The sequence below is a fragment of the Leuresthes tenuis genome, unplaced genomic scaffold, assembly GCF_036924035.1.
Source record: "Leuresthes tenuis unplaced genomic scaffold, fLeuTen1.0.hap1 SCAF_4, whole genome shotgun sequence".
Classification (NCBI taxonomy): domain Eukaryota; kingdom Metazoa; phylum Chordata; class Actinopteri; order Atheriniformes; family Atherinopsidae; genus Leuresthes; species Leuresthes tenuis.
The window spans coordinates 8,513,829-8,529,259 of NW_027325358.1; the positions used below are offsets into that span (position 1 = coordinate 8,513,829).

The 15,431-nt window shown below is 38.4% G+C and overlaps 2 protein-coding genes across 2 annotated transcripts; one reads left to right on the forward strand and one right to left on the reverse strand.

Moving 5' to 3' along the window:
* The first annotated feature begins 594 nt into the window (after window positions 1-594).
* On the forward strand, window positions 595-4,247 carry LOC140305520 (glutaryl-CoA dehydrogenase, mitochondrial-like). The gene is made up of 12 exons (XM_072384422.1): window positions 595-723; window positions 1,130-1,237; window positions 1,418-1,450; window positions 1,538-1,678; window positions 1,798-1,860; window positions 2,033-2,203; window positions 2,305-2,434; window positions 2,880-3,096; window positions 3,188-3,291; window positions 3,387-3,512; window positions 3,614-3,774; window positions 4,117-4,247. The coding sequence occupies exons 2-12, from the start codon at window positions 1,135-1,137 to the stop codon at window positions 4,188-4,190; spliced, it is 1,323 nt and encodes a 440-aa protein (XP_072240523.1). The 5' UTR covers window positions 595-723; window positions 1,130-1,134; the 3' UTR covers window positions 4,191-4,247.
* Window positions 4,248-4,877: 630 nt separating this feature from the next.
* On the reverse strand, window positions 4,878-6,007 carry syce2 (synaptonemal complex central element protein 2). Its single transcript, XM_072383906.1, has 4 exons — window positions 5,933-6,007; window positions 5,456-5,535; window positions 5,221-5,335; window positions 4,878-5,094 (listed from the first exon to the last, which is right to left on the reverse strand). Exons 1-4 carry the CDS (start codon window positions 6,005-6,007, stop codon window positions 4,894-4,896), a joined length of 471 nt encoding a protein of 156 aa, XP_072240007.1. The 3' UTR covers window positions 4,878-4,893.
* Between the last annotated feature and the right edge of the window lie 9,424 nt (window positions 6,008-15,431).

The window sequence follows — 15,431 nt, forward strand, 5'->3', positions numbered from 1 at the left end:
TTGCATAAACAACAGCATCCCATGTGCCTCTATGGTTTTACCTAAATTAAGGTGGGTGTCCAGCTTTACCTGAGAGGAGGCCCACAGTCCCTGACCCTGAATACCGCTGCTCTAATTTATTTGAATTCTGTGGCCTCACATCATTCGTTTCTTTTCATGTTTCAGCGGGCATATGTTCAACTTTAAAATGACACACGTGTTTGGCCTGTATGGCTTTGTTTTGTAGCGTCGTTTATAAAACTTATTTACAGGCTTGAAATTCTGCACGACTCCCTAAATTACCGTCCAATGAGCTGGAAGGTGGAGAGCCGACACCCTTTACACCCGCCACTCACGTTCATCCCTAATCGCCATTTTGACTTTGGAAATGATAGAAAACTTTAGTTTAAACTCTAATGTAACTTAAAAGAATGATAAACGCGGCACGCGAGCAGCCCCGGACGTCCAAATCCGCAAACTCCTCAGTTGATATACCCTAACTACCTAACTTCTGTCAAAGGCAGTCCAAAGTTAGTTGTATAACTCAGGAGTTGCACAACTGCCTGCTCCTGCTCCGTGTGCTCTGCCTCAGTTTCCACAGCTGAAAAGTGGTCACGTGACGCGAGTTACGTGAATCTGTGACGTTTCACCGGCAGAAGTATTACTTAAGGAACTTTTACGGCTCAGTCACAGCTCAAAACTTATCGGATCATCACTTATCCTAAATACACCGAGAAGGAAAAGGTACTGAACTGTTCGATGTTTACGTTGTTGTGCTGACGTGTTGGTTTTGGTTTAAATGACTTGCAATGCATGAAACAAATCCCCAAGGCAGGCATGTAAGATGCATGAATGCTCAACAGGTTTCTTTTTTGAATTGCTAATAAAATATTAGAATTATTGTTAACTAAATATCTAATTAGATCAGAGCCTAAAGATCAGTGCTGCAGCTGCTTTCATAACACGGCACATGTTTAAATAAGGACATTTCAGGCTTACTATGTATTATATTTTGGCTCTTGTCAGGCCAAAAGGCCTAAAATGTATTTTTAGGCCTGACTTAACAGCGTGTAGCACACTGTGAACTTAGCTCACTTTGTTTATGATTATCGCAAATTCAAGATTTCCTCCTCTCTTCCTCTTTGCTCAGAAAAAATGGCTCTCAGAAGTGCATTCACCCGTCTGCTCACCAACAGCCAAAAATGTGTCGCTGTCACAGCAGCCAGGGCACAGGGCACAGCTGCAGCAGAACCAAAAGGTACACAACTTACTGCTGTTTTAGCCTTTATTGAGTGGTAGGATAAAAGATGTAGTGATGGTTAGTGGGGGAATACTTCAACCCCATCTTCACCTGCATTCAAGAAGAACTCAAAAGAGGTTAAAAAAGATCATTTAGCCTCTGATGATGTATAATCTACGTTTACTTTGTGTCCTTTAGATGCTGAAGAAGGAAAAAAGGCGGCAAAAGCATGTAAGTGATGTCTTATTCTGTCACATGTTCTGCTACTGTTCGTCACAGTGACATAACCATGATATGTGTACTCTTTCTGACCCTCAGCCAAGGTGGCCTTCAACTGGCAGGACGCCCTGGATCTGGAGGGTCAGCTGACAGAGGAGGAGATCATGATCCGAGACACCTTCCGCAACTACTGCCAAGAAAAGCTCATGCCCCGCGTCCTTATGGCCAACAGACACGAACGTGAGCCAAGCAGGGTCATCATGACACAGATCTAATACGGATCAGTTCAGTTAGTTTACCTTCACAAAAGGTGTGTTTGATTCAGATTTTCTATTTTTCCAACATGTGTTGTGCCACAGATTTCCACCGTGAGATTGTTTCAGAAATGGGCGAGCTGGGCGTCCTCGGCCCAACTATTAAAGGTATAACCACCTGAGCCAATCCCTTTTAAAGTTTTTATCCCACTCTGTAGATTAATGACTACATGAGCTGATTGCCTTTCTTCTACCAGCTTTCTCAAATTGCCACATGTCCTGCTTATTGTGGAGTTTAGGTTGTTTTTTGAGGAATCTCTGCTTTCTGTTAACGCTGCAGGTTACGGCTGCGCCGGCACCAGTTACGTGGCATATGGTTTAATTGCCAGAGAGGTAGAGCGAGTGGACAGTGGGTATCGGTCTGCTATGAGTGTCCAGTCTTCTCTTGTCATGTACCCGATCAATGCTTACGGCACAGATGCTCAGAAGGAGAAGTTCCTGCCCAGACTTGGTGAGTTATTATCCTACCAAAGTAGGACCTGACAGTTGAAATGATAAAAGTAAGTGCTATTAAAAAGTTTAATCTAATGTGTGTTCATTATTTTTCTGCAGCTCGGGGAGAAATTTTGGGCTGCTTCGGCTTGACAGAGCCAAACCACGGCAGTGATCCCAGCAGCATGGAGACGAGGGCCAAGTACAACCCATCCAGTGGTACCTTCACCATCAGCGGAGCCAAAACCTGGTATGTTCACAGGCGCGTGCTGGAAGATCGTGGAAGGTTTTCTCAAAGTTGTTCAACTTAAAATGGGATGAATATGAAAGCGGAGATGTACAACACCGGATAATTACACTGTAGATGATGCTGTGTTAAAAGAGTGAAAGGATGCTAGAAAAAACTGCAACTGCCTTCCAAAGCAAAATCTTACTTTGATTTGCAAATATGTTGAAAAAAATCTTTCTATTCCTTGTTTTGAACTGTAATATTATTCAAAGTGTATGTTGTTGTTTATCCACTATCCATGTGTCTGGTATTTGAAGAGAATTTATACAAACAGATGCCGTAACCTATGAAAGCTGACAAGACTTGCACTTTTCTTTTGGGTTAAACTACTGAAGTATTTACATGAAATTCAAAAAATGTACAACAATCCACTCCAAATTGATTCTCACTCTCCTTCCTCTGCCAGGATCACAAATTCCCCCTTGGCAGACATCGCAGTGGTTTGGGCCAGGTGTGAAGATGGAAGAGTGCGGGGCTTCATCTTAGAGCGTGGAATGAAAGGTTTTACCACCCCCAAGATTGAGGGCAAATTCTCCCTGAGGGCGTCCGCCACTGGTATGATCCTGATGGATGAGGTAGAAGTTCCCAATGAGAACCTTTTGCCCAAAATCTCAGGTCTCGGCGTAAGTGACTCCTCTTACTTAAATATTGGGCAACTGATGTTATTGTGAGATACCATTTAAAGTTCCTCTTATCTTTGACCTCTCTGATCAGGGTCCCTTTGGATGTCTGAACAACGCCCGGTATGGCATTGCCTGGGGAGCTCTGGGAGCTGCAGAGTTCTGCTTCCACGCTGCCCGACAGTACACCCTCGACAGGTACGTGACATCCTGTCCAAAGTAAACATTAAGCTCAAAGGATCTTACATTTAACAACTTAAAACCCCCCCATTTTTCTTTTATTCTCCACTCAGAATCCAGTTTGGCGTGCCACTGGCCAGGAACCAGCTGATGCAGAAGAAGATGGCTGACATGCTGACAGAGATCACAATTGGGCTGCAGTCATGTCTGACTCTTGGAAGACTTATAGATGAGAAAAAGTGAGGAACATCTTGCATATCTCTCTCCTGGCCGTTTTGTCGCTGTTTTCTGCTGCCGACACAAAAACAGGGCTCATTTGTTTGTTTTCTCATACATATAGAGCGGCACCAGAGATGATCTCTATGCTGAAAAGGAATAGCTGTGGCAAGGCCCTAGATATCGCCAGACAAGCCAGAGACATGCTGGGAGGAAATGGCATCTCAGATGAGTACCACATCATCCGTCATGTCATGAACCTGGAGGCTGTCAACACTTATGAGGGTAGGCAAAAGTACCAAAAAAATACAGTGAATAAGCCTTTAAATGTTGTGCGCAGTTACACAAACTTACCACCAGAGGTCAGCAATGCACATCATATTGCAGTTTCTCTCATGTTGATAGAAGCACATTTAGCAGGACTTTATCTGAACAATTCAGGTATATTCTTAATGAAAAAAATCTTCACCCACCTATTGCAAAACACTCTAAATGTATTTCTAGTACAGCTTTGGAAAATAACGCTTTAGTTTCACAGCAATGCACTGATGTTTACTGACAATTTAAGAATATTTTCATGTGAGAATAGCTTGTTTATTGTTGCTTTTTATCGTTATTTTTTTACAGGAACTCATGACATTCATGCTTTGATCCTGGGCAGAGCGATCACCGGACTGCAGTCCTTCACAGTTGAAAAGTAAAATGTTCCTTCATCAACTTCTGAATAAACACGTGCAATTAATTTGCCTCATACTATGTGCAGTGCCTGGTTAAGTAACAAATATTGAGTCACATCTGTGTTTTCCAACTACTAAGGGAAGATTTTTTCTACTGCCTCTATAAATTGTGGCATTATGAGCTGGCATATTTTGAGATCATTTGAATTGTAAATAAATAGCTATGAATGAGTGGCAGCTTAAATACTGTATATATAGAACCCGCTTTAACTGTCAGATTGATACCATGATAACTTGGTTACTATCAGTGTGAAGTATCCCATATTGAGGACTACACATCTAAGGTGTGGTATGATGTAGATGTACCGTAGATACCAATCGTAATATAATATAAATGACAAAATGTTAACGGATCAGAGAGGATAATTCAGTTTACTCTGTTCTTGTTTGTTATAATTTTATTCATTAAAAACAGCAGATGCCTGAAACTGAACATAAAAAAAACATGGAGTTCGGCTTTTGTATTTTTTTGGGCTCCAATCATAAACCACTGACATGAAACCAAAGGCAGAGTCAAGAAGTCTTGGAGAGAGAAGAAGAAAGAGAAAACTATCAGGAGTAATGATAACAACCATTTATCTATTCTTCACTATAATAAACAAAAGAACAAGCCCTCAACTTATTTCTAATAACTGAGTATCTTGTACATTAGATGATAACTTATTTCTTAGAGCTCTGATTTCTGGCTGCCGTCCAGACCCTCTCTGAGACGAGCCAGGGCCTGACTGGCCTCCAGGAGCTCTTGGTTCAGCTTAGAGCAGCTCTCCAGCACCTCTGACAACTCCTGCAACTTCACCTGCATCTCACCGCTGTTCTCCTCGTACACCGTGTACATGTGCTCCTTCATCTGCTGGCACATCTCCGTCACCTGTGGTAGGGAAATAGTCACAACAGTCACACCGTCAACCAGGCCAGAACAGGGAAGCAGCAGGATACTCAATTCAATTAACTTTTCCAGCTTTCCAGACTCTGATTTGGGCCAAACTGTTTGTACCTTCTCTACTATCTTCTCCTGAAAGCTATCCATCACTTTCTGGTCACTAGTGCGGCTGTGGTTAATATTTTCCACCATTTCCTGAGCTCTTCTGCTAATGTCATCAATGCTTGAGCTGCAACAGACACTGAATTAAATGCTGACATTTAAGAAAATTTAACTGGTGTTAAAACAACAGAGCTACTTAAGTAGAGTTACAAATTTAACGGTTGGGCATGTACAGGTGTTTCTGTACCTGCTGTGCTGCTCTTGAATATCAGTCACGCTCACGCCTGATGACTTCTCTCTTGATGAATCGCAGTCTGTATCTTCTGACTGTTTTGTGTTGCCAAGCAAAATATCCAAAAATCACCAACAGCAACTGCTTTAGCATCATTTTAAGCCAGTGAGATCGTTTTTTACCTCTTTTACAATTGTATCTTGTGAGAGCCAGATGTTTACTTGTAAGAACAAAACAGCTGTGTTGTAAGTACATTAATACTGAGGTTTTGATTCCCCCATTTAGTCAGCATGAACCCATCACTGCTTATTATGATGGCTCAATATAAAGTATGCAGCCACCTTTTCTTCTCAGGTGGTTATAATTAGAAAATAAGCCAACTTTACATAATGTAACATCTTCTGGAGAATTGAACTCCAACAAATAATCATGTCGTCCACCCAACTTTAAAATAGCTGCATTTAATTCCTTCATGATATGATCACATATTACCATCTGAGTGTCTTCATGCCCTTTTTGTGGAGTGGACTGGGAGGTGGATGGTAGGTCATCAAAGAAAAAATCCATTTTGGTTTGCCTATCTCTGTAGAGCTGAACCTGAGATAATATTAATTATTATTACAATTATTATCATTATGATAAGAATACAGTATTCTGAAGTTCTGCTTCAGTACAACTGCCTAAAAATGACACTGAAGATGCAACATTAGATAAAAAAAATGCAAGAAAATTGTCTTTTAAGTAAAGTTTAAAGAATACTTAGTAAGCAGCACTTTAGGTACTAAAAGTACTCTCCCTTAGGAATAGGAATCTTCCCATTCCTATGCCATTTAGTTGATTGTTTGATTTTAAACAAATAAATGATAAAACTCCAATAAAACTCTAATTGATTGCATTACAATGCATCCCTACAACTCAAAAATCTTTTTTTTTAAAAAGCAAAAAATTGTTCACATTTAAAATGCTTGAAACCTTGAAATAATATTTGATATTGTTACATAAACTTTTTAATCCATGACAAAGCATTACTCAGTATTTCATAAAGCCATTTTGTAAGTCAAAATCATTATTTGTAAAGTGATGCTTGAGCATTGACCTTGTATGCATTTTCAATTTCTCCAAAAACTAAGCAATGTCTTTGAATAAGAAGTAATTTTAGAGAAGAAATGTGCCCATCCCAGCCAATAAAAGACACTGCATTCCTTATGTTGTACAATACACACGGTCACACTATTTCAATTTAAATAATCTAAATATGTCTAAGGAATAAAGATAATATTGGCACTCTAATTGTTGTGGTTGTGTCAGTTCTTTACTGTATTAAGTGCAATATTTGTAATTTGTAAAAAGCTGTCCAATTTAGCAGAATTTTGTATTGCAATGGACCACGTTACTGATCACTAATAATTTTACGATATATTTTCCCAATTTTTTCAAGTCAGCGTCTACAGCTAACCTAGCTACAAGTGCTAACCGCTAACTAACTGCTATTTTAGCAATACCAATTAACCTTTAGTTTAACTTCGAAAACCACAAGCTAATGTAGTTATAAACAGTATACAGTAAACTAAAATAAGTGGAATCATTAAAGCTTAAAAAAAGTTATTCAACTAGCTTTTTGGGCATTTTAAGACAAATTTAGCTAATTCTGCACTAGCTAGTAGCATGCTAACATGCTGTGTTATGCCAGCTGTTGTTACTCTCATGTGGTTTTCAAACAATTAATTACGCTAAGACCTGACAAAAAAATGTATGATTTGTTAAACTTATTGATTGTATATAATGTAATATGCGGTCATCGGTTAAGATATGGAGATGGTCTCACCTGGCCAGCAGTTAAAAAGTGTTTTTTTAAGTGGTGCTCACTAAAGATAATTTACTTTATGTAAAATTCAGTTTGCTCATCCTCACAGCTCCTGTTAATATTATTTTTTTTAACTTATTGATGCATTAGATTTTCATATTTTTAAAAAAATAATAATATATGTCAGATGAATTACCTGCAATTGTAGTAAATTAGAGAAGATAAATTTATAGTATACACATAATAGTATTTTCTACATTATACAATACATCAAACCATTTTCATTAATGTATCTGTTTATGAAGCAAAAACAAAAACAAATTAGATGCAAAGAAAACAATAGTTTTCAAACTAGGCTTTGATTGTTCCACTAATTTCAAACTCTATGTTGTCAATTCTGATTAACGCTGTCCCCATGAGATAAGAGTTTCAGTGCACTATTATGTGTTTTTTTTTCAGAACAGCACTGATTTTAGCACAAAATCATTTTTAATCCAGACTGTCTGACCTTCATATCTTAACGGACTGTTATATTGATTCGTCTATAGTTATAATTGGTTTGGCCGTCTTTGCTTCAATGTGGATTACACCAATAACTGAATAAAGGTATTTCTTGTGCACAGAGACCATTCTCAGAAACTTGTATATTGCTGTTATTGTACAGAGCTGTCATGAAGGCCAACTTCAAAGGACATCTACTTTGAGGAATCTAATATGAAGCATATTTAGTTTAATTTTTTCTGTTAAATTTAGTCTCAATTTAGTAATGTAAAACATGGTTAAAGTAAATGAAAACCCCTTGAATGAGTTTGCGTGTCAACATGTTCTGTGTGTGCATATGTTGTGGTGGGTATACTGTGTATGAGTGTTATAATGGATCTTGCACTTACAAGATTGTTGTGGATTAAATCCCCTCTTACCCTCCGGGTAAGGTGCTGATTGATCTCTGTTGTGACCTGATCTAATCCCTCTCTTCCTCTCCCTCTGTCGCTATCTAACTGCCCACAATCTGGATTATGTCAGAACAGAGGACACAGCACATAGAACCACACAGGCTGTTGGAAACGTCCTGATGCCTCTTCAGGTTACTCATAGAAGGTTAGATTGATGGTAATAACATGATTAAACTCTGGAAACTGCAAAAAGTTGGTCGTATTTTACCTCTTAAATTGTGGACTCACACAGCTCCTCTCTGCCTTTTAGGAAGAAACTTCTCAGCAAGAGGAAAACTTAAGTTGGGATTTATTTTGCTCTGAGTACAATGGAGTAATTACTTGCCAGTGAAAGAAGTGGAAGCTCCTACTCTGGAAATATGGACGTCTTTAACTACACAGTTTCAGGAGGAAAGTCACTCCAGCCATTTGTACAAAAGGTGGAGCCTCTGTATGAGCAGTACAAACCTCCACCCAGGGACATCATCCAGCTACCTAAATCCGTTCTGTACCTCGTTATGGCTGCCCTGGTCGTGGTTGCTGTGGCCTATGCTATCGTTGGTCACCTTATCAAGGATCTCATGCTGGATATAACAGGTACCTGAGTGTGTCAGGAGTAAACACATAAGCTGCACACCAGAATTCCCATTTGACCCAAGCATGATTTAATCAGGCTTTTAGCTTTGTGCTGTCTGCTCTCATATATCAATACAGTAAAGTCTGTGTAGAGAGTTTGATTAGAATCAGAGGTGCAAAAACTGTTTATTTCTATCTGTAGTTCATATCATGCAGACAAAAAAAACAACACAAAAAAGGTCCCTGTACTGGCACCAGGCTTTTTCTCTTACTAACCGACAGCCATCTGCCATCTTTAGATAGTTGTTGAGCATCGCACAGCAGATTCAGAATCATTACTGTGTGTTTCTGTTGTATGTTTGAAAAAATATTGTAGAGCTGTAGTTGAGAACTTAGAGAACAGACTCAGTGTGGTTCATTTCTAAAAGGGTGTTATTTACTTACAAGATTTTTGTTTTGATCAGACAGAAGACAAGAAAAGAGCTGATTTTTAATTCTCTGAATAGACAAGTGTTGATTTTAGTCTTACAGATGTTTTATTGACTGAATTTTGTTTTTCATTTAGAAAAAACGGAGAGAAAAACCTTGAACATATAGCAGACACATTTGGATCTAATCACTTTTATTACTTTGTTAATGTGTTCTCATCTCTCCTCCTTCATCCATCAACAGATTGTTTGCTGGGCCCACTTGATGAGGAGCTGAAAAAAGAGGGAGAGGTGGAGGGAGTCCACCCACTCCACATGCCACCCGCCCTAAGCCATTCCCACCCTAATGCCTTCCATGTGTGGGACCAGGATGACATCATCATCCCTATGATGCCTATAGATGAGAGCCCGCTGACCAGCCCCTTGATGTCTGTCATCCCTTACATACCTTCGTTTTTTCCCACCACCGTCAGCATTGCCAGCCCCTCTTACAATCAGCCACTCCCAAAGGAGAGTGAAGCATGAGGCAACAACAACACTCAACATAAATTCTGGTCATCGAATTTTGGTTTCATCATCTTTTATCTAACTCTCCCCTTGTCTCAAAAGTGATTTAAAAGTATTTGTTTGAAAAAAAGCAACATCATTTGATCTGTAGGGACTTAATTTTTCTCACATCAAACCGGAAGCAGAGAAGCAGCGATGAAGGCCAGTTTGCATTTGTGGATGTACTTCCTTTGGAACAACCATGGTGTGCAGATGTTTTCAGCACTGGACTTTGAGCAGAGCTTGGCATATTCTGTTTGACTGCCTTCATTAGTTGTTTTTTCTCGTGGATTTGTGCCATGATTATCGCTGTCCTGCCAAACTCAGCTGTCACATTATCTGAATTGTCAGATTTGTCTTCTTTTTAAAAAAATCTTTTATCTGATTTACCAAACTTCAGATAAAGTTCAGTTTTGAAGAGATTGTGACTGTATTAAACATTAAAAAAATCCTCATGTATAGTTAATTCATGTTTGGCTGTTAAAAGGAGTAAACTACAATGCACCATAAACAAAACTTGTACTTTATTGATATACAGAATATTTCCAAATAATGATACCTGAAAGAACAAATAAATATAGAAAAGCACATTGGAAGAGAGATAGGTTAGATGTATGTATAAAAACAAAGACAAAAAATAGTTTGTAGTGTAATGTTTGCTAACACAGCCCTATTCTGATGCTAAATACATTCCTTGCCCTTAGGAGGATCAGCCTAACTTGCTAGGATGAAGTTAATTCAATTAGTTAAGGTGACTACTTTAAGGTGACTGTGTGAAACCTTCTAAAGACCCAAAGATCAAGTTATGTTAAAGTTGAGTTGCAACACTGTGGCATCAGTATTGATCGAATGTTTGCTCAAATCATAGCAGTTGAACTACAGAAATGTGATTTTGTGATTAGAAGAAAACTGCACAGTCATCCAATTCTCTTCTTTGCCTGTCAGCATTAAATAAACCTTGTTATTCAACACAACATAGCAGATTGAAGGGTTCATTTTAAGGAGGATATTGGCTGAGATGCAAATATCCGAGATATTTAAAGTACACAAAGGCAGTGGGCTGTAAATATCGCACATTTGTATTATGACTTTCATTCATGCTATCCAGCTACTTTTTCATTTTCCTTTTATTCCACTGTTTGCCCTACCACTAGAAAGGTGATTACACGACCATTACTGTCTCTTTTCATGCAGAGAAAGTATAGAAATTTATTTTTCATTTAGGGGGAACTCTCAATTTCTCATTGAGCTGACATTGCTCATCCCATCTGTGAAATCCAGAGTGCCTGTATTTAGTGAGGGATGGAGATTAGGGAGAGAAGATTAAATGAGCTTAGCCTATAAAATGTCCTTTTATTACTTTTGAGCTGTGGAATAAGACGATTGGACTGCAGCAGCCCAATCTGCAAGGGTTAGATACTGGACAGTTTCCAAAAAAAGAGAGAGATGAGAACTACTTGTCGTTGGTTGTTTAACCCCCCCCTTGATGAAGTTGTGACTGGCCGTGAGTAACATTCTGACACAGAAAATCATGTTTGTTGGAATAGGAATGAGGATCTGAAGGTAAAAACTGCACAGACATGGATTTACAGCAGAGTTAACTGTCATATGCATGATTAAGTGAAGCAATACTAAGCAGCTGATGATGAAGTGATGAAGGGAGGTAGCTTAAGACCAAGGAAATCATGAAAAAGGGATGTTGTTTCCGCTGCATTCTGTACCACAAGCAGCTTTCAGGGTTTAAAAAACACATTAGGATTGGGGTATAGCTATTTGATAAATCAGTGTTTTATCCCACAAAAATCAATCAAACAAAGATTTATTTTCATTTTCATTTTCCCTTTCTTCCTGGTAAATTGACGTCAGTTGTTTCAAGTAAATCGACGTGAGCACCATTGTCTGAAGATCATTGTGGACCGTCTTCTCAGGAGGGACCTGATCATTTCCTAATTGTATTTCTGCAGGTGGTAGCTCTTAACTCCACATCAACACTGTGGGAGGTGTACTAGTAACACGGGATCCCAGAAACTGGAGCGGATAGGTCAGGATTTAATGTGGAGCCAATAAAGACTCAAAGAAGCTCAGGTTGTCAGGAGGTTATTTAGTGAAGGACTTGAGAAGGCTCTGAACCACAAAGCTATGTCATGTTGTAAGTCCTAAGGCTGTGCACAGGGAGTCATTACTTTTGTCTTCATCGACTGTATAACATTAATTCTAAAAACACACCTGTATCTGCCAAAGAAAGAGAAAAGTTTTATAGGTATTCCTAATGTTGTTATGGACTTTTTCATTATCTAGAAAATAGATTAAAGATGTTGATGGCTTCTCCAACTTTTGGGGGCATGTTCTAATTTTCCAATCAAAGACTTTCGGATTTTGATATTTTTTTAAGAGCTAATATGAAATGGTGGACAGAGCTTCCCCATCAGGCCGTTGTAACTGACTAGAGCTGAATGAGAGCATTGGGAATGGAGTTTAATATTTTAAATGAGCTGTTTTAATGGCAACTTTAAATAGGATATATTTTGGAAAAATACTATACATTTGTTTCTGCGCTTGATAGCATACAGTCTGGTGTCTTAAATCTCTTCCAACTCAAAAACTGGCATTTAGTTTTGTGTCCTTTATATCTGTGTATGTGATTTGCAGGTGAAACACACGTCACTACAATCTCATTATTAATTATAAAGTTAACTTAAATGGAGAAATAAATTAGCTAATAACACTCCATCAATACCTTGTTAAATGCTTTATACTCCAACAAGAACTTCCAGTTGGTGTTCATCAAGTTTTTTACCTGTTGGAATTCAGAAATCCCAATTTCCCATAGTTTTCTTTTTAAAACATTTTAGAAAAGCAATTGAATGAAGAAAAAATAACCCTAATTTTCAGACATTTTAAAAATGTAGCTTAGCTTAGTTTAGTTTAACAATCTGACTGATCAATAGAGTAATATCTGACCTGCCTTATCTGAGGGAGAATATGATAAAAGACACAAATTCAGAGTCAGATTAGAAGCCTTTATTGGCTCATAATGTTCAAAGTCACATTAATTTTAAGTTTTTATGAAATGATTTATGTTCAAAATGATGTTATATATGAAAACAGTCAAATTAACTCTTTAGTTCAAACTGCAGACATGCTCATTGACTGTTTGGATGACATTATACGGGAGAAATGACTCATTTATTGTGAGGTAGCGTCTTGGTAATGTATCATTGGAAATGATACGCAACCTGTCAAGGTTTTCTTGAGGCCACAGTGGATTTACATAAGTCAAGGTTTGTGATCCTCACCTGTCCCTCATCCTCAGATTACCTCGCAAACTTTTTTAGTGTTGACTGAGATCTGTCGGTCCTGATCTCAGCCTGAAGGTGCATGACACCAACAGACTGTAATTCATCCTAATTGGATCTGCATGGCTCTCACCTACTGTCAGTAACCTTATAATAGCCTTTAGTTAAGACCACAGAGCACAAGGAAAGAAATCTCTGTGCCATGACATCATATGATAACATAAGAAATTCTAATGGGTTCTGGCCTATAGGTGGATTTAATATAAAGTAACATATAGAATTAACATCTGTCTTTTTCTGTGCAGAATAAAAATGTGAGAGTCTCTAAAATACCAGCTTACATAAAATTGAAAATAAATCATTGAATTAAAGGGGGTGGTTTTCAACAAATCAGAAAAAGATGGGAGGAAAAAATAGTGAAACAGCTGGTTGGTTCTGGGTCGCATTTTCCCTCTCAGGTTAATTGTTTATGGCTGGCTCATCACTGATGGTCCGCTGTTATCCAGGCTAATCCACTGTTGGCAGGCCAGGTCGTTCTCTGTGACGAACAAAAAGAGCTGGGACTGAGGAAGACTTGTCCCCTCCTGTCCTTCAGCAGCAGCCTGGCGTGTCATCATTTAAACCTCCTTATATGATGAGCAGGTAAAGCAAAAGCTCCATTCCTGTTAGAGCTGCTGTTCAGGTTTAAGTGTTCTCGTACTTGGCCACTGCTGCTGGGCTCAGTTTAGCACCATAAAAGTAACAATGAATAAAGATTTTCTTTTTCTTTTAGCCATTTATCAAATATATTCAAGCAACAGCTGAATAATAAATGTGAGTTTAAAGTGCAGGCACTGCAGCTGCTTTCCGTTGTTGTTTCCAGATCTTTCTGACTTTACTTTTGTCTTTAGTGGCTCAATCAAGCTGGGATCATGTGACTGATATTCAATTCTTTACCCTCAAAATCTCCACCTGTAGGCTACCGTGAAGTAGTTTAAAGCAATCAGCTTTGCCACTTTTGGTTGAACCTGAGAATTCATTCATTCATTCTTCTGTTGTCTATCACATCTTCAGTAAAGAGTGTCAGTTTTTCATGCCCTGCTCTGCATTCCCACGCCACCACACCGACTTCACAGGTGTCTGCTTTGAACTCTGAAGCCTTTTTCAAATTCTCATTTAAGTACAATCTTATCTCAGTTTATTTGCTCCTTTCTAATCCTGACTGAGGCTTATAAACGGTTTTGAACCCTGTATTTGTGGTCCTGAAGTGTTCTCTTTGTAATTGTATCGGATAATGGAATAGCTTCCCCCTGGAGAGTGTTTTCCTCACGTGGCTGGACACAAATAAACCTGGGACATTCAGGTCGTGTGTGCACGTTTTGTTCATTTAAACGGAACATTTTAACCGATGTTCCCACTTCCCTCTTATGGATTCATTTTGTTTTTGCAACCAGAGGATGACCCCTCACTTGCACTAGGAGCTCCTTTGACCAGATGTGTGGTCATAGCAACAGCTTCCAAATTTAAAACCACTCATTAAATCTAATGGAGACCTACCTGCTTAACAGATTAAAGAAGTAGCCCACGTCTGTCCACAAATGTTTTGGGTCAGTGTCCAGTGACATTTAAAGAATAAATTTTTTTTAAAAAGCTGTAATTCTGACAACCTAAAAATTAAATTGAGAATTGTTTTATTCCATAAACTAAACATGAACAGTTCACATATTTTAACTGTAACCTCCATGAAAGAAACTTATCTGCACTAGAGTCCATCAACATTTATGGGTAAATTTAAAAAAAAAAAAGTTACTAACCAGTATTTTTTTCTGATGAAAACTGCTTAAGAAACAGCTCAAAAGCCCCAGATATTCATCTGATAGAAGTCAGTCAAAACCACAAAGAGCCTCAAGGATCCAAGAGCTAAGGTTACAGTACGATTCACACGCCAATGTTTTGGCCACACTGACTGCTCAGTTCTTTTGGTGTAATTAATATGCAAAGATGCCAATTTCATTAAGCTTGTTAAAAAGCCTGGTCCATGCAACACGTTACCATTAGAGTTGCACAGGTAGCAGCTTAAGTCAAACCTGTGTTGGAAATTTTAGTGAGGCACAGAGTCAGTCAATACAGTGCATATAAGAATTAGTTTTCCATTGCAAACCTTTTTGAAAGTCATGACTTTCAATGTATTTGGGGGAAAGGTGAACATCCAATATTTGGTATAAAGTAAAGTGATAATTGCTTGTAATGTACCAGACCAATTATAGGTCAAGAGCAAAGGGTCTAAGAAATGCAAATAGAAGTCCCTGGAAGCTGTAGTTTGTGAAAAACCAAGACACATTTACAAACAGCATTTATTTCACTATACAATAAATTCACATGTAAAACAAGTTGATTCTTTTAAAATTAAGTGCATTGAAAACACAATTT

Bases quoted from the DNA above. Each gene is read 5' to 3' on its own strand.
- LOC140305520 (XM_072384422.1), top strand. From the start codon at position 1,135: ATGGCTCTCAGAAGTGCATTCACCCGTCTGCTCACCAACAGCCAAAAA. The intron at 1,861-2,032 runs GTATAACCACCT...TTAACGCTGCAG, and splicing joins CCTCGGCCCAACTATTAAAG to GTTACGGCTGCGCCGGCACC. The intron at 3,292-3,386 runs GTACGTGACATC...TTCTCCACTCAG, and splicing joins CGACAGTACACCCTCGACAG to AATCCAGTTTGGCGTGCCAC.
- syce2 (XM_072383906.1), bottom strand. From the start codon at position 6,007: ATGGATTTTTTCTTTGATGACCTACCATCCACCTCCCAGTCCACTCCA. The intron at 5,336-5,455 runs GTACAGAAACAC...TGTCTGTTGCAG, and splicing joins ATTCAAGAGCAGCACAGCAG to CTCAAGCATTGATGACATTA. The intron at 5,095-5,220 runs GTACAAACAGTT...TCCCTACCACAG, and splicing joins AGGAGAAGATAGTAGAGAAG to GTGACGGAGATGTGCCAGCA.